The 20,163-nt window shown below is 32.5% G+C and overlaps 1 protein-coding gene across 5 annotated transcripts in view; it reads right to left on the reverse strand.

The window, feature by feature from the left end:
• Nucleotides 1-1,844: 1,844 nt before the first annotated feature.
• NEDD4 (NEDD4 E3 ubiquitin protein ligase) overlaps nucleotides 1,845-20,163 on the reverse strand; it is a 113,528-nt gene continuing 95,209 nt past the window's right edge. For all 5 annotated transcript variants that reach the window (XM_031955254.1, XM_031955252.1, XM_031955251.1 and 2 more), the window contains 11 exons: nucleotides 18,669-18,898; nucleotides 18,037-18,158; nucleotides 17,879-17,949; nucleotides 16,099-16,194; nucleotides 15,721-15,794; nucleotides 13,990-14,050; nucleotides 12,737-12,796; nucleotides 12,539-12,646; nucleotides 6,872-6,968; nucleotides 3,232-3,304; nucleotides 1,845-2,464 (listed from right to left, as the gene is read on the reverse strand). In XM_031955254.1, the coding sequence (XP_031811114.1) occupies nucleotides 2,362-2,464; nucleotides 3,232-3,304; nucleotides 6,872-6,968; nucleotides 12,539-12,646; nucleotides 12,737-12,796; nucleotides 13,990-14,050; nucleotides 15,721-15,794; nucleotides 16,099-16,194; nucleotides 17,879-17,949; nucleotides 18,037-18,158; nucleotides 18,669-18,898 (1,095 nt within the window). In that variant the 3' untranslated portion in view covers nucleotides 1,845-2,361. The remainder of the gene's footprint in view (nucleotides 2,465-3,231; nucleotides 3,305-6,871; nucleotides 6,969-12,538; nucleotides 12,647-12,736; nucleotides 12,797-13,989; nucleotides 14,051-15,720; nucleotides 15,795-16,098; nucleotides 16,195-17,878; nucleotides 17,950-18,036; nucleotides 18,159-18,668; nucleotides 18,899-20,163) is intronic.

Raw genomic sequence — 20,163 nt, forward strand, 5'->3', positions numbered from 1 at the left:
TTTATAGGAAAATATGTGATAACATTATGTGCTCTAAATTCTTGGAAAAAAATCTGTAAAAATGATCCTACTAGCCAACATCAAAAGGATATATATGTTCCAATTTTTCTTTTAAAGGTAATGGGTTATAATGTACAATCCTTACTGATCAAGTTACATGTGTACCTTTGAGATAGTTACTCAGGATTAAAGATACAATATGTGACATGGAACATAGTTGTCTACAGGGAGTTAATTGCCTTTGAAGTACTGCAAACCTTCCACTGTAACCTAATTACACCATGTTCTAACAAACTGAGTTGTAGAAATTTTAAAATAAAAATCAGTTGGATAAATAAGCCTTTTCCCCCAGTATTAGCTTTTACTATCAATTATTTTACCAAAAGTATATTTAAACTACATCAAATGCAGGGAGAATAGAACCCTAATAAAATAATAATAACAACATTCATGTCTTTATAATCAAACTATAGCCCACACTAATACTGCTTTGCTGTTGTATATTAAATTGATACATCACATATTACATGTGTTCAAAACATTCTGTCCATTTAGTAAGCAGTTTATTTAAGGAAATATTTTCCTTTTGGTGTTCTAGTAAGTACATAAGTGTGCATGGTTTGGTAATGATTGCTAGCTCTTGACTCCTAATGTGACTAAGGGAAGCAGGAAGGAAGGTAGAAGCAGGGTAGAAAATGATAATATGGGTTAGTGCAGGGGGAAATGCTTCATACTACTGAGTAATGACTAAAGAGACAGGATAGTTTCAAAATCATTAGTGTTATTTGTAGAGTATGTGCAACTCTATAAGTTTTGAACATTTCTCTCATGAACTGAGGGGTGTACTACAATTTAAGCATCCTACTAGTCCCCTTAAACCAACAGGAATAAACACTTTTCAATGCAGACCTCAGTTTATGGCATCCTTCGAAAATAATCAACATAACTGGTAAGCTTGCATTCACTCAAATATAGTTTTGACACAAAGTACAGATATAGGCAGAACTTTACTTTCATACAGAATGCAAATATACTGTGACCCCATAGCACCAAGTTCCTTGTACACAAAAGATGGTTAAAAAACAGAAACAACATTTTGGATAATTAAATGAATTAGTTTATAATGTCTCTTCAGGTTTACTTTTAAGATACTACTTATAGAAAATGTTTTTGTTTCTTGATAATAAAATATTAGAATATTTTGATAGGTTTTTAAAAACTATAAGAAGTTTGGTAAACAAAATATCTAAGATAAACTATACATTCTTGATTATGACTTTGGTTATGCAGTATTTTAACAAACAGTTGGTTTGTGTACTAAAGTGAAGAAACAAGAAATATAAAAATGCAATGATAGAAATTGGCTTAATATGTAAACATTAGAAACTCTGTAAACACATACTTACTATATCACTGAGCAAGAATAAAGAGTGAATATTGAAAAAGTGAATTAATGAAGCAAATTTTACTTAGTTTTCCAGGGAACAAATGAAAAACACTGCATTATTAATCTTTCCTTGGATGTTTGCAAAAGTGGATTTTCAGTTTTCCTTTATAATTATCAATTATAAAATTTAATAATCTTTTTTTGACTATTCATATGAACCATAAGGACAAAACATTTAATATTTTTCATTCAATGCAGTTGTGAATCTTAACTTTACATCCAACTTATAAAAATACTATGTTTGATAAACTGTATGTTACCAAAAACTAAAAACAGATGTCTGAAAGAGCTTTTAAGAGAAAAAAGTAATTATAGGTAATACTTTCTAAAGTTTTCCAAATATGTTGAGCAGTAAGGCTAAAGTTTTCCAAATATGTTGAGCAGTAAGGTGCTATAGGCAATACACATAATAATAAATAGCTGAAAGCAGCACTGAATATATTGCAAAAAAAACCTTATATTTAAGTTTTCAACATTTTTTTATGTTTTTGTACTTAGAATGCATCAACTTTTTTTATACCTGACACTCCTTACATAAATGTTTTCACAGTTACAATTTCAGTAGTCTTAAGAACTGCCTGAAGAATATTGTAACAGAGGTAATTGTTGAGGGAAAAACAATATTTTAGGCACAGAAGATTTAAATCACATTATCACAATTCAAAAGACAAACTTTATCTTTACAATATGAAGATATTCATACAAGAATACTGTTTATGATGTTACTTTAAAAGTGACGTAAGTTTCACTATAAAATTGTTTTAAGTATTCATATCTTCTTACAGGTTTTACATCATTTATTCAATATTTGTGAAAATAGCTAAGTTTGAAGTAGTTCCCTAGAGAATTTTAAGTCAAAATTTCATTTATAAAACTGCAGCAGTGAAACTATAGAGCACATTGTTATTCATATTCTAATCAACCCCATCAAAACCCTGAGTGTTTTCAATTGCTATTTGAAGTTTATCCCATAAGTCTTCAAATGATTCATATGGAGGCAAATCCAAACGATTAAAGCTGAAAGAACAGACAAATATTGAGATCAGAAATTAAAAGTGAACGAGAGTTATATTTCTGTCAAATATAGAGGCTATGACAGACTTTAAGGTCATAAGTGTCTATCGTTACCAGAAAACAAGGGCATTCTATAACATGGATTTCATCCTAGCTATGTCTTAGTGGGATATTTCTTCCTTTTGTTCTGGTGAGTGAATCTAAATCTCTCAGGTCCTCTCCCAATATCTTTACAACTGGGTGGGGTGTTCCTTTTTTTGCCCCAATTAGCCTTTACTCAGGGGCAAAGGAGCCATATTGTAATGGTCTGCCTGAGCCAGTGGTGTCAATCTCAAATATAAAAGGGAGGTCACTAATCCACCTATAAGGATACCTGTAGGTTGCAAGGTGACTTAGTTTTAAAATGTAATATTTATATTTTACTGAATTTTTATTTATTTTGTTAAATATTTCCCATTTATGTTTTGATCATTTGGGTTACACTCACGGGTACTGAGGATTGGCCTCTGGGTTGTCAATTTAACACTTCTGGTCTACATGACTGAGTCACTTGAGGTCTGAAGTATGGACCTACGCTACAGAAGGGCTTGATCCCTGGCTCAATTTCCTGCCATATATAAGATCTTTTCATTGGGCACACTCATCAGTTACTTAAGACTGGGGAGATTAAAATATCTGTCAAGTCTCTCTAAATCTAGATCATTTTTGCTAAAAGTAGATTTGTTTTTGAAGGATTTGTTAATCAAATGCCACTATAATAAAATATTTACCAGGTATGGGCTCTTGGTAGTTTTTCAGGAGTACCCCATTGTTCCACTGTGAAAAATTGTGGTCCATTTGAACCTATAAGGAAAAATAATTTTTGGTTTCACTCATTTTATACAAGAATCTCTCATAAAACATGCAACTTATTTTAACAAGAAACTAATTTTGCTTGTCTCAGTAAGTTTGAATTTAGGAAGTTGGCACTAAAATACCTGATCCCACTTTTTTGCATGGAGACAGATTTTAGTTTGATGTGGTAAAATCATAACCTGGAGAAAGAAGTGAATGATCTAACTAGATAACTTTTTCCAAGGAGATGCACAGGGATGGGGGGAGAAAATGGGAAAACCATTGCCTTTCTTGCCACTTAAAATTTATAGGTCATGACAGTCCCAGAAGTGCTGATATTCTTTTGAAACTAGGTAGGGAGCTTCATAAGGCAGTAGCCACACCAATCTAGTCTGATCTGGTCCTAGGACTGTCTTTTTTTCATTTGTAAAGATAGCTGCAATAGCTTGATACTATACATGCCATTCCATTATATTCCCCTTGCTATTTCAATGATTCTGATCTATGGGGATCACCAATATATATCCATTTATGCTTTCCAAATTGCTGGAGGCCTGGAAATGATCATATTATGCAATATTTCCTTTTTCTTGGCTATTTAACAAATATTTGCTATTTTAAAGCAACTTTTGCTTAATTTTTTTTTTTTTTTTTAACTACTAGATGACTTCTGGCAGGGATGGTAGAGCAGGAAAACAGAATGAGTGTCCAGGCTTCTTTTTTAAGTACAAAGAACTGCGTTGTATCTCCTGAACTGTTCTTGGTAGGGAGCTAATGGTAGTCTTGAACGTGGAAAAGAAAACTCTATAGATATTTTCAAGATAATTCTAAAATATCCAGAACCCAATAAGTCCAATACTTTGGAAAAATTGGAAATAATAACAAAAAGTGTTGTAGAAGTTAAGATAATAGATGGAAGAACACAATTATCTGTTTTTTGTTTTTTTTTTTTAAAATCAGGTTTATACTAATAACACCTTATTGCTCTGGCATCTCTTATTCAAGGAAACAGCATCTGAACTGGAGAACTCCAACTTACAAGAAATTTTTGAAAAGTCTGTCACTAAGTCTGATAGCTGTTCTTGAAGTCTGATACATGTTTAAATTCTTTGTAAAACATACCTTTTATGTTTATGTTTAATTTTTGTATGTTTATGTTTAATATTTATATCTTTGCGCATTTTAAAAAAGAGACTTTTTCTCAAACAAAATTTAATACTATTATTTTAACAAATATATACATATATTTTAACATATGTTAACATATGTAACATTCTCAGGTTTTGTCACATTTGATAATAAAAATAGAATAATTTTTCTATTTACTAGGAAATAGATGGCAGTAATTCTCCTTATACTACTATTATAATATTGCCACTATTGTGCAGATAATTTTCCTTACTATTTTACTACTGCTACTATTGTGCACATCAACTTTTCACTGTTAACCCACACATCAGGTTTCAAAAAAAATGTAAATGAATATAGACAATTCTTATAATAAAACTACTCCATCTTTCCAATGTTTATTTTTTTTTTTTAGTTTCGTGAATAATGGCTTATTTGTTAATGATCATAACATATTTCTAAATTTTGGGTTTGTATTTATTTATTAAAGTAAAAAGATGGTGTCAATTCAGAAGCCAATTTCCAAAAGAACAAACAATGAAGAATAATTTGTTAAAAAAAAAATTAGTGCTTTGTGGTTTACATTTGGTTTTGCTTCATTTGATATTTCTGAAGGGTGGTGGAAAAGTTATTCATTCAGCAGATTTAATTTCCTCCGAATTTATAAAAATAGTAAAGGACTATTCCACTAAGAACTTCCACATTTACATTTGAACATACACAAATTGGGTGTCCTAAAAATCAATTTGTCTTTTTGAAAAAAGGAACATTCTTTAATATAGCCTGTGGCATACATAGATAGCTACAAAGTGGAATAATGAAAGGCAACAGAATGACAGGAAAGAAAGTAGGTCAGGAGGAAGGATCTCAGGTATGAAATAGGCTTTCTGTCTTTGTTAATCCATTGGCTAACAACAAATTAACAGGCAAGTGATGATGTCTAAGAAGGGGCATGAAATCCTTGAAAAAGAAAAGAACAACAAATTAAACAAGATTAGAGAGTGGGGAATTGATTAAACACAGAAGTTAGCTTTCTCTTTTAAAAATAGATTTTTGTTTTTTGGTATTCTGAATTTGGCAAAACAACAAACATGAATATTATACATAAAGAAGATATAAAAAGATATTTATAAAAAATTGCTACTCTCTACTATCTGCAGCATATATATATATATATATATATATATATATATATATATAGGTGTGTGTGTGTGTATGTGTGTGTGTATTTTAAAAAGTACAAAATAAATTCATTATGTTTCAAAGCTGTCCTGACTGACTCTCTCTACAACTTTATTCTTTTCTGTGCATTTAAAAGAAATGTTTTGATGACCCTCCATTTTTTTCCTTATTATTTTTTTTTTAAGCAATGGCTATCAATTATTAATTTCCTTATTTTATCTTTCTTTTTTTCTGAGTAGTTAATGCTTGGTTATTACTAAAGCAGCTATTTTCCTATAAGTTTTATACTAATAAAAATAAAGATTAAGTAAGAACACTGAGCTTCTGAGAGAAGAGGAAAGGAAATTTCATCACGCAGTACTTCTTTGACTTTTAAAACTTAAAACTTGCCTTATCCATATCTAGTTTTGACTGCTAGCCCTGGAACAAATTATAATCCTTTTGCTTTTCCATTCCGGAGAGTAAGTTTAATCCTAGCTACAGTTTTTGGAAAGATTTTTTTGTCTTCTTTTTATCTGTTAATGTAAACCAAATGCCATATTTGCACTTTTTCTAGGGAACACAACAAGCAATGTGTGTAAACTGTAACCTCTCACAGATAAAATGTACCCAAAGTCATTTTGATTTTTTTCTTTTTCATAGAAATAAATCTGCAATTTTATGCTATCAGGAGTTGGCAAACTATGCTCCTGCTTTTGTATGGAACGAAAATTAGAAATAGTTTTTATATTTTTAAGGAAAGTTAAAATATAAAACCATTTTTAGCTCTCAGGTATACAAAAAACAGGTGGTGGGCTAGAGTTAGTCATAAGACTGTAGTTTGCCAACGCTTGATAGACTTCAATGAGAAAACAGGTTCTGACCTGTAAAACTTCGTATTCTAGAGCCAACTTACCATTTATATATCTATTTCAAACTTTCAGGGTTATTTTTAAACGTTTCCTCTAAAAATTTGGTGTACTGTTTTTGCAACAGAATTTATAATGAGAATTTAAAGATGGTACATAATTTATGGAATATTTTCAGGATTTTTCCACTCATTTTTAATATTAAAAGTATAGACACAAATATATTTTGTCTTACCCCACATCTTATTTAAATTATAGTAGAAAAAATTCCCATTTCATTTTAGAAGATAAGCATGTATGCTTGATATTGCAAACTTCCAAATTAATCTAAGCAGTGAAAAAGTCCATACATTTTAGACAATTTCTTTCCTATTATTGATATCACTTAGTTTATAGTTTTTGAATGGAAAACCCTTACCATATAGTTCAGCAAATCCGTTCATGGGTACACGTGATGTGCCAGTAACAAACTGAAGCAATCTTATTCTTTTCTCTGAATCCATCATTAAAACAGCCTGAACAAGATTTAAAACAAAAACAAAAACAAAACTCAAAAGAGCTTATTTTATGGACACTTGAAAACACGATTTTGAAGCATAATGTCACTTTTTCCATGTGTAAGTTTTTTTTTTTAATATTTGCACATTATGCCAACTAAGGTTGGTTGATTGGATTTCTTTTTTTTCCCCCTTAGTTAAAATACTTGTCTCCAAAATGTTCAAGGGAGGTAGTAATTCCTAGAAATTGGGTGGTAGTGTGATAAGGCTGGGGAAAAAAAAAAAAAAAAACCCTTCTTACAGATTTGTCTTCTACTGTCTTTCATGTAACAGTTTTTCTGAATATAATACATACTTTGGTTTCTTATGAAAATGAACTGGATGATTCAGAACAAAGAGCACTAAAGTAAAAATAGTGACTCAGCTCTAGTCTCAACTTGGCTGCTTAACTACTCTGAGTCTTAGTTTCTTTATATGTAATGTTATGCCACAATTCTTAGTTTCCCTAATTATCCTGACCCAGTCTTGACTCTGTTTCTCTGCTTCTCAAAGCTCAGTCCTGCAAAACTTCCCCTCCCTCTTACTCAGAATATTTGATAAGGATAAAAGATCTTATGTTTTAGAACATCAGAATGTCTCTCCCGATCCCAAGCTATCGGAATGTCAGATAACATCTTATCAAGATGCCTCTCCCCATTCTGGGGTTCCTCCCCCCATTATGTCATCTCATCTCTGGTGGCTCTCAGCACCCTGACTCTGCCCCTGCCTCAGTCTACTCCCTGAGTCTGAGCCACGTATATATATGTCATTGAGAACTCATATTGTTGGCTGTATTCTTGGGAGACGAGAGTCTCATTCAGAGCTGGGGCCGAACCATGGATCCATTTGGTGGCAGCAAATCTTTCCCTTTCAAATAAATTATTAAATACTCTCTAATCTCTATCTTGCTTCAGTTTCTCCAGCATTACATTTTGGAGGCCCCAGTGAGATGTCAGAAAATGAGGAGGATTAGAGATAAGAGACTTTCAGATCTCCCCCTTGGGCCTCAGGGTGGCTGGGGATCTGGGTTCTTTGCTTGGAGAGGCCGGCCCTCTGGATTTTTTCCAGAGCCTCCAGGAAAGAGCAGTTTCCAGCCACAACTGTGCCTCAGGCCTGACAGTGGACACTCCATTTCAGCCATGGGAGAGTAAGTCTGGATGTCTTAAGACCTGTTCTGTCTGTCTGTGCTAGCATCTGGATTCCCATGAAGCATGAAATGCTGATGAGCATAAATTCTGGGAGTGGGGTCCTCTGGATGCAGAGGGCACTACCTAGGTGTCTCCTAAGACACATCTGGTTCTGTGTGCCAGTTGGCACAACTCTGGACATTCCAGAGTATAAATCTGGGTGTCTTTTTTTAAGACACCATCTGACAAAAAAAAAAAAAAAAAAAAAAAAAACCAAAACAACTCCATTTGGATTCTGGGAGGGAATACTCTGGAGCTGACAATTTCCCTCAGGGCTATCCTTTCCAGATAACCCCTGGTCTGTGTTAAATGTTTTGTTTTCTGTTGTAACTGCTCAGTTAATGTTTGTGTGTGACTTGTTTGTCTGACAGACCTCTGCTAAATTAAGAGATTTGGGAATCAGCTGTTTCAATGTTGCAATTGTACTTAGTATGAAATTTGCTTGTGATATTAAACTTTTAAAAACTGGCACTCGGGTAGTTTAAATTCAGGCACGGCTTGGATTGACCTACCCTAGATAAGGCCTCTGGAGAACAAAAGGAGTTTGTTTTGAACTCTGGCTGGAGAAACATCTGATCAGAAATTTTAGGATGATTTTTAAATTGTGGGAAATAATTTTAGTGTTGCCTTTGCATGCCAGATTTGTTCTGAGTATTCTTTTGGGCAGTTCTAAAATTGTGGGAAATAATTTGACTGTTGCCAATACAGCTTAGATTTAGTTATCTTTGAGTATAAGATTTTAAGAAATTGTTGGAGTGAAGTTCTGTTAACTTACCTGAAAGGGGTCATGTGCCTCTAATTAGGTAAAGAAGGGTCTGACTTTTCTAAAGGCTTCAACTGTGGCTTAGGAAAAGTCCATTGGGAAGGGTGGCCACATGAAATTCTCACCCCCACCCCCACCCCACTAAAAGTTGGGTGGGGTAGGGATCTTTTGCCTTCAAAGGTGAAGATTAAACTCACCCCTACTGCTCTCTGCTACTCCAGATACAGACAGCCTAGTTAGCCTGGGGTGAAGGTTAGCTTGCCTTCTCTCCCCTTTGCCTCTCTGGAGGTAGAGTGGGAGGAAGGACGGCCGCGTGGAATGCCCCCCCCCCCCCACTAAATATGCTCAAGCCTTTTATCCAGAGGCTTGACTTTGGCAAAAGATTTCAAGAGATAGACCTGATTTTAAGTTAATTGATGTATAATTTGGTAGGGCTATTTCTAAAACTCTAAAGGATATTTTTAAGAATCTTTCAGATTCTTTTCTGTAGAATTGGGTATTCTGTATAAGTTTAATTGATTGTATCCTGAGGTTATGCCCATCATTTAAAGGGCTTCTGAAAATTATATATATATATATATTGTCCTTTTGAAAAGGTTTCTGTTATGGACAATATGTAATTTGGAATATTTGTTTATGTATTGGGTATTTTTAAAAGCAAACTGATTTGTATGTAAAATGTTCACTTATGGAAACATCTACCTAGATATAAAAGAAGTGAACAGAACAGACAAATTCTGTTATAAATATAAGGTTATGGTAAATATCTATTTAGGATTTATCTGAAACTTCAGCTAATGCAATTTGTTATTAGAAGTAAAATTCTTTGGGCTTATAATTAATGCTATTTGGGAGTTTTAAAACTCCACCTTCTGACAGTTACTGGGACATTAACTGGAATAAAAATGAATTAAATCTATTTTATCCTGTTTTGCTGAAAGTTAAGTTTTAACTGTTTATGTTATAGTTGTGTCCCTGCATTTTTTCCTCCTGTGACTAATTTCTATGATCAGAGCAATTCCATTATGTCATACCCTTGCTATTTCCAATCAGGTTATATATAATCATTATATCCTAAATACTTGGGCAAATAAGTATCTAGTCTGATCATCTATGTGTTACTGAATATTTGTGTCTGTGGATATTCAGGTTTTTAAAGGTTTCTAAATAATGAGAGAGTAAAAGCCTAACGGCCGTTTTATCTGTTGGGAAGCTGCTGTACAAGTCATACTGGCCTCTTCACATTTTGTATCAGTCTGTTCTACCCTTTACTTGTTAGATTTGTGTTTTTTGTTCTAGATTTTGGTCAAATTACAGGTATTGACTTGCTTCTGGGAACCTAGATCAGCTTTGATTGCCAGCATGCCAGGCCATACCATGTGTATCCTCTGCATGGACCGAGAGTCTCTTCCCACTGCCCAGCCTGAAGCAGTTTTCGTCCCTTACCCCTGATGGACTGATATGGGGAATTTAGGAATCCTGATTGGGTCATCTATTACTGTGTGTTTAAAATTTGGGATGGATTTGTTAAAACTGTTTAAGTATTGCTGTATGTTTGAGGGATTTTTAGGAAACTTACTGTACTAGTTAGTCTGTTATGTATGGGAATTTTGATTCACTCTTGGGATTTATATGTGGAATGGTCATTTGATAATTCCTATTCTGTGGGGAAAAAAACGGAGGAAGGAAACTGGTTGAAACTGGTCAGCAAATTGCGAAAAACTGATATATTTTTTCTTAGGCACTTCTGCCCAGCTCCCTATTTTATTACTTCAGGTTGAATTGGAAATTATTTAAACAGTCCTTTTCACTTTTACTCCTTGCTCAAAATTTACTGGACTATGATTTACTGGTTATGGTTTAACTTTGAAATCCCTTATTCTGCTGGCATTGCCCTGGCAGACTCAGTTTTTTGGATTATTCTTTAGAAACAACTAGAAATCAGACACCTGTCCTGGGACTGGCAGTCTCTTTGATCTGTTTCTCCACTCCTGTTACTCCAGTTCCTTAATTAGTATTTGGAGCAAACTTAAAAGGACCTTGCAGTATTGATATCTGGCCTCTAATAGTTTGGGGTTGCCTGCCTTTGTCTAACTGCATAATCTGCTCAGAAATCTGTTTCCCAGTAGCAGTTCCTGTTCTATCAAGAGGGGACAGATGGAGCTGCTCCAGGCCCCACTTTTTCTCTCTTTGGAGTCCCTGACAGACTTGGGGTGCCCTATTAGGATGGGCAGCAGGACTGTCTTGAACACTGCTACTCAGCAGAGGCCAAGTTTAATGCACAAATGACCATAGACCTCAAAGTATCCATCTCTGGCTGAGATGCTCCCCAACTGTAGAGGACCTGAACAGGGAGGCCTGTGTGTCTCCCTAAATGAGGAATGCTCTTTCATGCTAATAACTCTGGGCTTATCAGGGAAAGACTGGTATTTGCCATAAGTTTTTGCATTTTTCTAGTTTTACTTTGGTTTATTTGCTTCACATAGGGGTTGGTCAAAATTTATGGTGCTAAGATCTTCTAGAGGAAGGTAATTCAATGATTTGAATATTCAGAGGAGAGAGAGTGTGGAATGTTATGCCACAGTTCTCTTTTATTGTCCTGACTCAGTTTCCTTAATTATCCTGACCCAGTCCTGAATCAGTTTGCCTGCTTTTCAAAACTCATCCTGCAAAACCTCCCCTCCCCTCTTTATCAGAATATTTGATAAGGATAAAAGATCTTATGTTTTAGAATATCAGAATTCTTCTCCCCATTCCAAGTTACTGGAATATCAGATACCGTCTTATCAAGAAGATGCCTCTCCCCATCTCCAGGGTGCCTCCCCCCATTATGTCATCCCCATCTCCGGAGGCTCACCCCACCCTGTCAGAGTCCAGTTCCCACTCTCAGCATCTGGATTTTGTCCCTGCCTCAGTCTACCCCCTAAGTCATGTATATATAGGTCATTGAGAACTCTCATTTCTGGATGGATTCTTGGAGACCAGTCTCATTCAGCCCTGGGACCAAACCATGGATCCATTTGGTCTCAGTAAATCTCTCCCTTTAAATAAATTATTAAATACTCTTTAATCTCTATCTTGCCTCAGTTTCTCCAGCATTACAGTAAGATGGAATTAATAATATTTGTCCAACAGGACTAGTGTGAGGGTCATATGACATGATGCAAATGAAAGCATTTTTGACAACTATAACATAATATATAAATAAATGTGAGTGATTGTTGTTATTGTTTTTTTACTAGTACAAAGTTTAAGCAAATAATTGAGTATCTAAATATTGTTGTTTAACTATACTTCAAATTTTCTTATGTTTTTATTTGTAAATTTACATGAAAAAATATTAATTATTTGAAAGGATTTTCTCACTGATAACATTCATTTTAGTTCTAGGCCATAGAAACTAAGTAGGGTCAAGTTAGGAAGAAAAAAATTAAGGGCATGAATGTTGAGGACTGGAATATTCCTTTTTGTATCCCAAAATAAAAAGATAAATTATATTGCTTAAGTTAGTATTTCTTATCATGTATGGAATGGACTCTAATTTATCATACAGTAGATATATTCCAGATTATTTTATAAAAATCAGAGCTTTTACTTGCCTTCCAGAACCATTGGATAACTTGATGATTTACACTGTAGCCATTTTTGTATTTTGTATGTTCTCTCCAGTCATTCACATCTACATCTCCCAATCCACACATAAGTAACTATATAAATAAGAAATGTTAAACAGTAAATCAAAATTAAAATAATATGTGTAGAATTTCTGCTAAAAATGAAGAGATAACATAGTTTACCTCTAGTTCATTTTCATCAAAAATCTTGATGAGATCTTGTGGTATAAGTTCAAAAAAACCCTTACAAATAGAAGACATTTAAAATTTATATTAGACAAATAAAGGATAAGAGGCAATTATAAAAAAACTTTCTCACAAATATGACTATTATAGCTAAAGAAAATAATCAACTAGAAAAAAATTTTAGGTAAAATAATTCTAATGAGTTTGATAACCTAAGACATGTATAAATAACAAAAATAAATAAATAAGACTAAAAGCAATTCCTGAACAGTTAAATATTAAAAGAATTATAAACTAATGATAATCACATGAAAGAATATTCCAAATCATTAAAAATAACAGGAACTGCAAAGCAAAATTAACTCTGAAGCTGTACCAAGCAAAATTGGCAAAAGACTACAAATGAGAATTAGTCAATTTTGAAAGGTTTGCAGAGAAGCCCATTAATGAAATGCTGGTGAACTGAATTGGTATAGTTTGGAAAGCAATTTGGAATTATGCAAATAAAATTAATGAACTATTCATACCCTCTTAATAATAGGTCATTGCTAGGTATATATTCCACTAACAAAAACAAAAATTTTAGATATGCCAAAATATTTATAGGGGCACTTTTTATGGTAGCAAAGAACTTCCATATTCCATATAACAGTATATGCTTATCATCTGAAGAATCATTAAACAAATTACAGTATATAACTATGAGGGAATATCACTTTGTTGTAAGAAATATAAAATATGAAGAACAGAGAGAAGTATGGAAATATATGAGGCAATACGTTCCCCTACTCCTTTGCAGAGGTGGGAAATCTATATATAATGTCAAATTTAAAAAATGTTGATTGATTTTAATGTATTTTTTTTGGTAAAAATTCTGTTTTAAATGAAAGCTCTCTCGGAGGGAATGAGGGATAGAAATCTAGATGATGTAAAAATAAAAGATATCAACAAAAATTGATAAATAATGTAAAAAGAAAATTCACGTTAGAGATGCCACCCCACATTTAGGAAGAAATAAGAATATAACAAATAGTTAAATATACAGACATTAACTTTAAAAACTACTAGCTCATTGTTCTCTGCTAGATAATGGTATATTATCTAAACTAAAATGTTATTTTCTCATGTAAAAAAAGACATTAAAAATTAAGACATTTACTTGATTCTTGTGGGAATTATTAGGACCAATATTATTAAATTTAAGATGCATTTTGAAATTTTAGAAGAGCAGATAAAAGTAAAATGAATACCTCTTTAAAAGCAGACATTTGCTTCTGGATTCGGTTTACAAATCGCCATTGTATTACAAGACTAAATGAAAATGTAAAATGTCAGTATTTTACAACGAAAAGTCAATTAATGCAGTAAAGAATGGAAAGCGAATATAGCAAGAAGGAAATACCTAATTATCTCAGTAGGCTACAAATTTATTACAAATAAGTAATACAGTATTATGGTTATAAAGCTACACTATACTGGGAATGTATAGTAACAAAATCAGAGCATGAAAAAAAATCAGGAAATAATCATTTTGTTAGAATCATGGAATATTTTAAAAATTCAGAGTAACCTTAAAAGTCATCTAAAACAACTCTCTGCCTATGGTAAAGATCCTCTCAAAAGCATCTGTGATAGATGATGAAACCTCTATTTGAATAATTGTTTGGCCAGCTCATCGTAGCACATCTAGTAGCTCACTGCTTCACAAAAATGCTTTTTTGGACAGTTCTAATAATTTAATTAAATTGGATAGGCATTTATTATGTTTCTACTATACAGAGAGAAGATCTATAAGAGTCGCTATCATCAAGAAGCATGCATTCAAATAGGGGAATATAACATTTGTGCAAATATAAAAGAAAGATTTGAGGATGCAAGAAAAAAAACTATTAACTAAAGGGATCAGGGAGAACTTCCCATAGGAAGGAGGTGATCCCTGAGCCGATCCTTGAAGGACTGCCGGGCAATAGTTCTAAAAAAAAGAAGTAAAGTTACGATGTCAAGTTTGAAGAATGAGAAACTAGGAAAATTCAGCTGAAATTATGTGAAAAATAATGCAGAGTTAAAATAATTATAAAGTTGCTTCTATGACTGAACCAAAATTTGCCTTTTTTAGAATTCCTATGCATTTTACTCTTCTAAATCTGTATTTTTGTTGTTTATTGATTATTCAATTGGATCTAACTCTTTATGATCCTATTTGGAGTTTTCTTGACAAAGATAGTGGAGCAGTTTTCCATTTCCTTCTCCAGATCACTTTACAGATGAGGAAACTAAAACAAATAGCATTAGGTGAATTGCCCAGATGTACCAAGCTAGTAAAGGTCCTATTTGAACTCCCAAAGAGAAGTCTTCTTGACTCCAGGCCACCTAGTTGCCCTTAACTCTTTGGTTTACATAGTATAAACTGAATTGTTCTTTTATGTGACAGTCTTACACATATTTTAGGAAAGCTCTCATTACATTATCATCCCCCTTTCTTGATACCCTCACCTCTTCTTTATGATTTTCTTTTTATTAACAATTTTCTCAATAAATCTTCAAATGATTCTGTTTATAGACTTTTGTTTGGAATGCTCTAATTTGTCAATGTTCCTTGTAAAGTGGAGTTCTTTAAACTGACTATAATATGTCAAAATGTCTGCCTACAACAGAGAATGGTACTATTGTGTCCTACATTAGACATTGCACAGGATAGAATACTGTGTCAAATTTCTCTTTCTACATATTGTGGAAAAATTTAAGAGAATCCAAAGTAGAAAAACTAAAATAATTCAGAAACTATGGGAAAAGATTAAAAGAATCTGGTTGAGAAGTTTAGAGAAAGAAAGGTTAGGGATAACTGAAGTACATGAAGAATTATTACAAGGTTACCTACCAGATATATCTCATGTCAACAAAGGATTAAATAAGAAGAAATGGGCTTACATTATGGTAGTAGAGCGGTTCAATTTGTTAATGTGAAACAGCAAAATACTTACTGAATATATTCTTTTTTGTTTTTATTGGTGACAACTATTTCAGATCCACCATTTTTTAATTCATGTTGATGGGTCTAAAAATTAACATAGAATAAATATATTTGATTTTATGAGAAAACATGACAAAATATGCATTTTAAGCTACATCAAAGTGCTTTAAATTAATTTTTTAAAGTCAAAACCTAAGATGTTAGGTTAAAGAACTTAGGTCACAAAATATTTTGTCCTAGAAAGCTCTTTTTTTCACTTAAGAAAAGGATATCAAGTATAGGGGAAGGAGATTCCATGGAACACAGGAATGTATAGTATGTGTATCTTTTACCCTTTGTATATTTATTTTATAATTCACATTGTTTCATTTAGTTAGTGTTTACAAACCTGCCCAAAGAGTTCTTCATCAACTGTAAACCTCAGGTCAAGTTCTGCTGGATCATTCTCAAGAATCCATCTTAGTGAATTATAATATTCACTGTCCTTAAAGACAAATGATTAAATATTTAAAAGTTATAGCTTTTAAAAAGATGTGAAACAATATTGTGTAAAAATGCTAGAAGCCATAGACAGATGTATATATTTATATCTATACATATACTTATAAAGTTGGATGCCAGGGTACTGTGGAGTAGAAGATGAACACTCAGTATCTTTCTGGTTTTTGAACATAAATGATAAATGATTTACAAAGTATTATAGTAGGCTGAATACAAGTTGAAAATTATGAAAACTTAAAACATGTTATATTAAAGAAGTTTTCCAGAGCTAAATCCATGGTGGCAGTGGTAATAAGGGCTTTCAGAAGTGACAAGACAGCATTAGGAATCCAATTGAGATAATTGAGATAAACAAAGTTTTGGATAAATTACTAGCTCTAAAAAGTTATTTTACGTATGGTAACTATTACAAAAATTCAGGTTGCTACTAAAGGGATTTCTATCCTGTTTGATGCCAAATAACCCAACTAATCATTTTAGTATCATAAATCACTGTATGATCCTTTACTTTTGGTGAATTTTTTTCCTTATACTTGACAAAAGTAACAAAAAATGCACAAAGGTCTTGGGATGTGTTTATACATATATACATACAAATACTTTTTTTCTATAAATGGAGGGTTAATTTATAAGTTTCAATTATATTAAGAACAATAATTTTATTTTTCTATTGTTGAGTTTTTCTATTTATGCATCTATTCTCTCAACTCTACAATCAAACATTCCTTCACCTAAAAAACTGTATATGTGTGTGTGTGTGTGTGTGTATATATATTTGATTTATGATATTCTCTTGCTCAAAAACATTTAGTGGTTAACCTATTGTTCTTTGAACAAAATAGAAACTCAACTTAGCTTCTACTATTAGAAGTAGTCTTCTACTATCTGGGATAAATAATATCTATGGAGATTTTTATCCCCATTTCAGGCAAAAATATATACAACCAGTCTGATTTCATTTTAGTTACACAAATTTCAACCTTTTTATGTTTACTTTATACCTTGTAACGCTACTTTTTATTCAAACTTTTGACTATTAGCCATTTTCTTACTTTGTTTTCCACGATTCTAACCCAGTGGAACCCATCTAGTGGGTTCCAACCCATCTAGGAAGGTTATCTTCTACACATGGAATGCCCATTCTTCATTGAAATATTTCTCTTTTTTCAAGCCTAGGTCAAAGTACCATTTGAACTACAAAAGCTTTCTTGACCTAGTCCATCCCTACCCCTGCTCCCTCCACAGATGAAATTTCTTCTCAAATTTTCTTGTAGAATTGTTTGATTTTCCTATGGCCTTGATAACATCTTACTTTACGTAGTATTTATTTGTGTGTATATAATATCCCTCTTTTCAAAAAGAAACCTCTTTGAGGGCTAGTAACTATATTTTTTTTCACCTTCATAGTCTCAGTGCTCTGTAACATGCCTTATACCTAGTAAGTTCTTAACAAAAGTTTGTTGAAATGAATTTAAGGACCACAAGCTAATTTTTTTATCTTAAAGATGCATTCCATTCATAATAAGAAACATGTTAACAAATGTATTTGGAACTTAAAACCCCAATAACTACAACTCCCTAAAAAAACTTTCTATTTCAAATTTATAATTATTTTGAAACTTCATTGTTCCTAAATTGCAAATGACAAAATTAATTAAAATACTTACCACAGATTCCATATCATGGAGTGTTATTGGTTTATGCAACATCATTTTGTAAAATGGACGAATAAAAAAACCTTTCAAATAAGAGATTTAAAATTATTAATAAAATGGAAAGTATGACAAATTTTTTTGAAAACTTAGGAGTTATCAATTATACTAACCATCTAAAAGTTTGCCATGATAAACTGCCATTCCAGCTATACGGCCTATAAACTTGAAGTAGGAGAGATGATCTTCATTACACAATCCAGAATTTGGATTTATCTGTAAGGTATAGTTATCCCTATAAAGAAAATAATATTTAAAATACCACCCTCTTTTAAAAGTTATTGATACAATGATAAATAATGCTGAAAGTTTTTTATAGCAATTTTTATTTCCACCAGAACCATAGTTGGGTTAAGAGTCTTTTTTTTTTTTAAGAGTAAACCAATTCTAAAATTGTTTCTATTGCATATTTTTTTCTTTCATGGCCTATCAAAACACATTCTTTTCTTGGATCAAAAAGGATATAAGATTTTCATCCAGAATGAGACAACTTAACAAATGATGGCTAAATGTTTCTATAGTAGATGTAATAAAAAAAAATTTCAATTTCCAGCAAAATCAAGCTTCTATTGTAACCAACCTTAGAGATTCAAATCATTGTTCCTTTAAAAACAGTGGTAAATGGTGACTGTGTAAAGTATTTTATAGAAAAACAATTCCATTATAAGAACATTATTAATCTGGAAATCTCCAAGGTACTAGAATAGTGATTTTTATTTTGTTCATTTATTATAATAGCACTTACGTAGCAGAATATTCAAATAGCCCGTAATAAGGGTTAAACATTTCTTTTGATAATAGGAAGAACCATTCTCTGGCCACTCCTCCATAATCTAATCCTTTTTCACCATCAAACTCAATCCATAGCCTAGCTTTAAGGTAGTCTGCTCTCTTCACAGCTATGATTCTTCTGTAAGAATCTTCAAGAACTGTATTGCGGCGAAGTTTCATTTCAAATCGATTTGGAATGTCATTCTGAAAATCCAGAAAAGAGAGTAATTTTAACTTAAACTAAAATATATATGAAAATAATATTGCAACTCATGGAATTTCATTATAATTTAGGACTCTCTTCTACCCTGTGCATGTCACAATGCTAATGTTAAGCCAGTCAGATAGGAAAACAACATCAGCAATACCTGATGTGAAACAGCTCATGGGCTAAAACAAATATGATTAAGCAACATCTTTCAGGTGAAGATGGCCCTTTAAAGTTGGAGGGAAGAGAGGCAAGGAAGTAGGGGGGCAAGGTCTAGGAAATTAAGGAGGAATTGAAGGAGAAATTAGGCTGGGTCCTTGTCCAGACAAACTCATGAATGTCTACTGACCAGTTACATGGTGAGATGGAAATAGAGTATATTTTTTAGATATGCAAGTAAGACAGTCTAAGGGTTACATTTGTATATGACTGTGGGAGCAGGATGGGTGATTACAGTTCTTGCTCACATCACAAAGAACTGTTTAAAACAAATTTCTTCATGATTTATTATCAGTAAATGTTTAATTTGTAACAAGTAAATTTTTTTTCCTACCCACAACCTCATTTCATTCAAGAAATTTTCCACTCAAGACCCATTTTCACCCAAGAATTTTTGTGTGTGTGTGACTCTGGGTATATAGCTATGTAAAACCGGCATATAAATCACACATTTGCTGATAATAAATCATAATTTTATGACCTACACATTTAGTCATGAGACCCCATATGGGTTTGCAACCCACAATTTAAGAATCTGGGATCTAATTCAACTGATTAAAAAAAAATTACAAAGAATTAACTTGTACTTTCTTAAACAACTCCAGTGATAAGAAACTTACTACCTTGACTGGAAACTCATTTTTGGACATCTTTAATTGTTGTTATACTCTTCCTTGCACTAAACAAAAATATGCTTGCCTATTGTTCTTTGTTCCATCAGATACTAAGAAGAGTAAAGTATAATACTACTCCACCATGTGATAATGCTTTGTATGATTTGAAGAAAATTGTAATTTTCTTTCCCACTTTTAAGTCTTGTCCTTTCTCAGGGAAAAAATTCCAAATTCATCAACCAATATTTAAATCACATGTTTTATCTCTTTACCATCCTGGATGCTCTTCTATGGACATGCTGCAACTTCTCTTATTTACTATATACTCAACACTGTAAAAGGTATTTTGAATAATACAAGCTTTTATTTCTCAAGGAACTTACAATACAGTTGGGGAAAAGAAAGAATGACAAAAACATGATAAAAAT

Source organism: Sarcophilus harrisii, chromosome 2 (genome assembly GCF_902635505.1).
Source record: "Sarcophilus harrisii chromosome 2, mSarHar1.11, whole genome shotgun sequence".
NCBI lineage: Eukaryota > Metazoa > Chordata > Mammalia > Dasyuromorphia > Dasyuridae > Sarcophilus > Sarcophilus harrisii.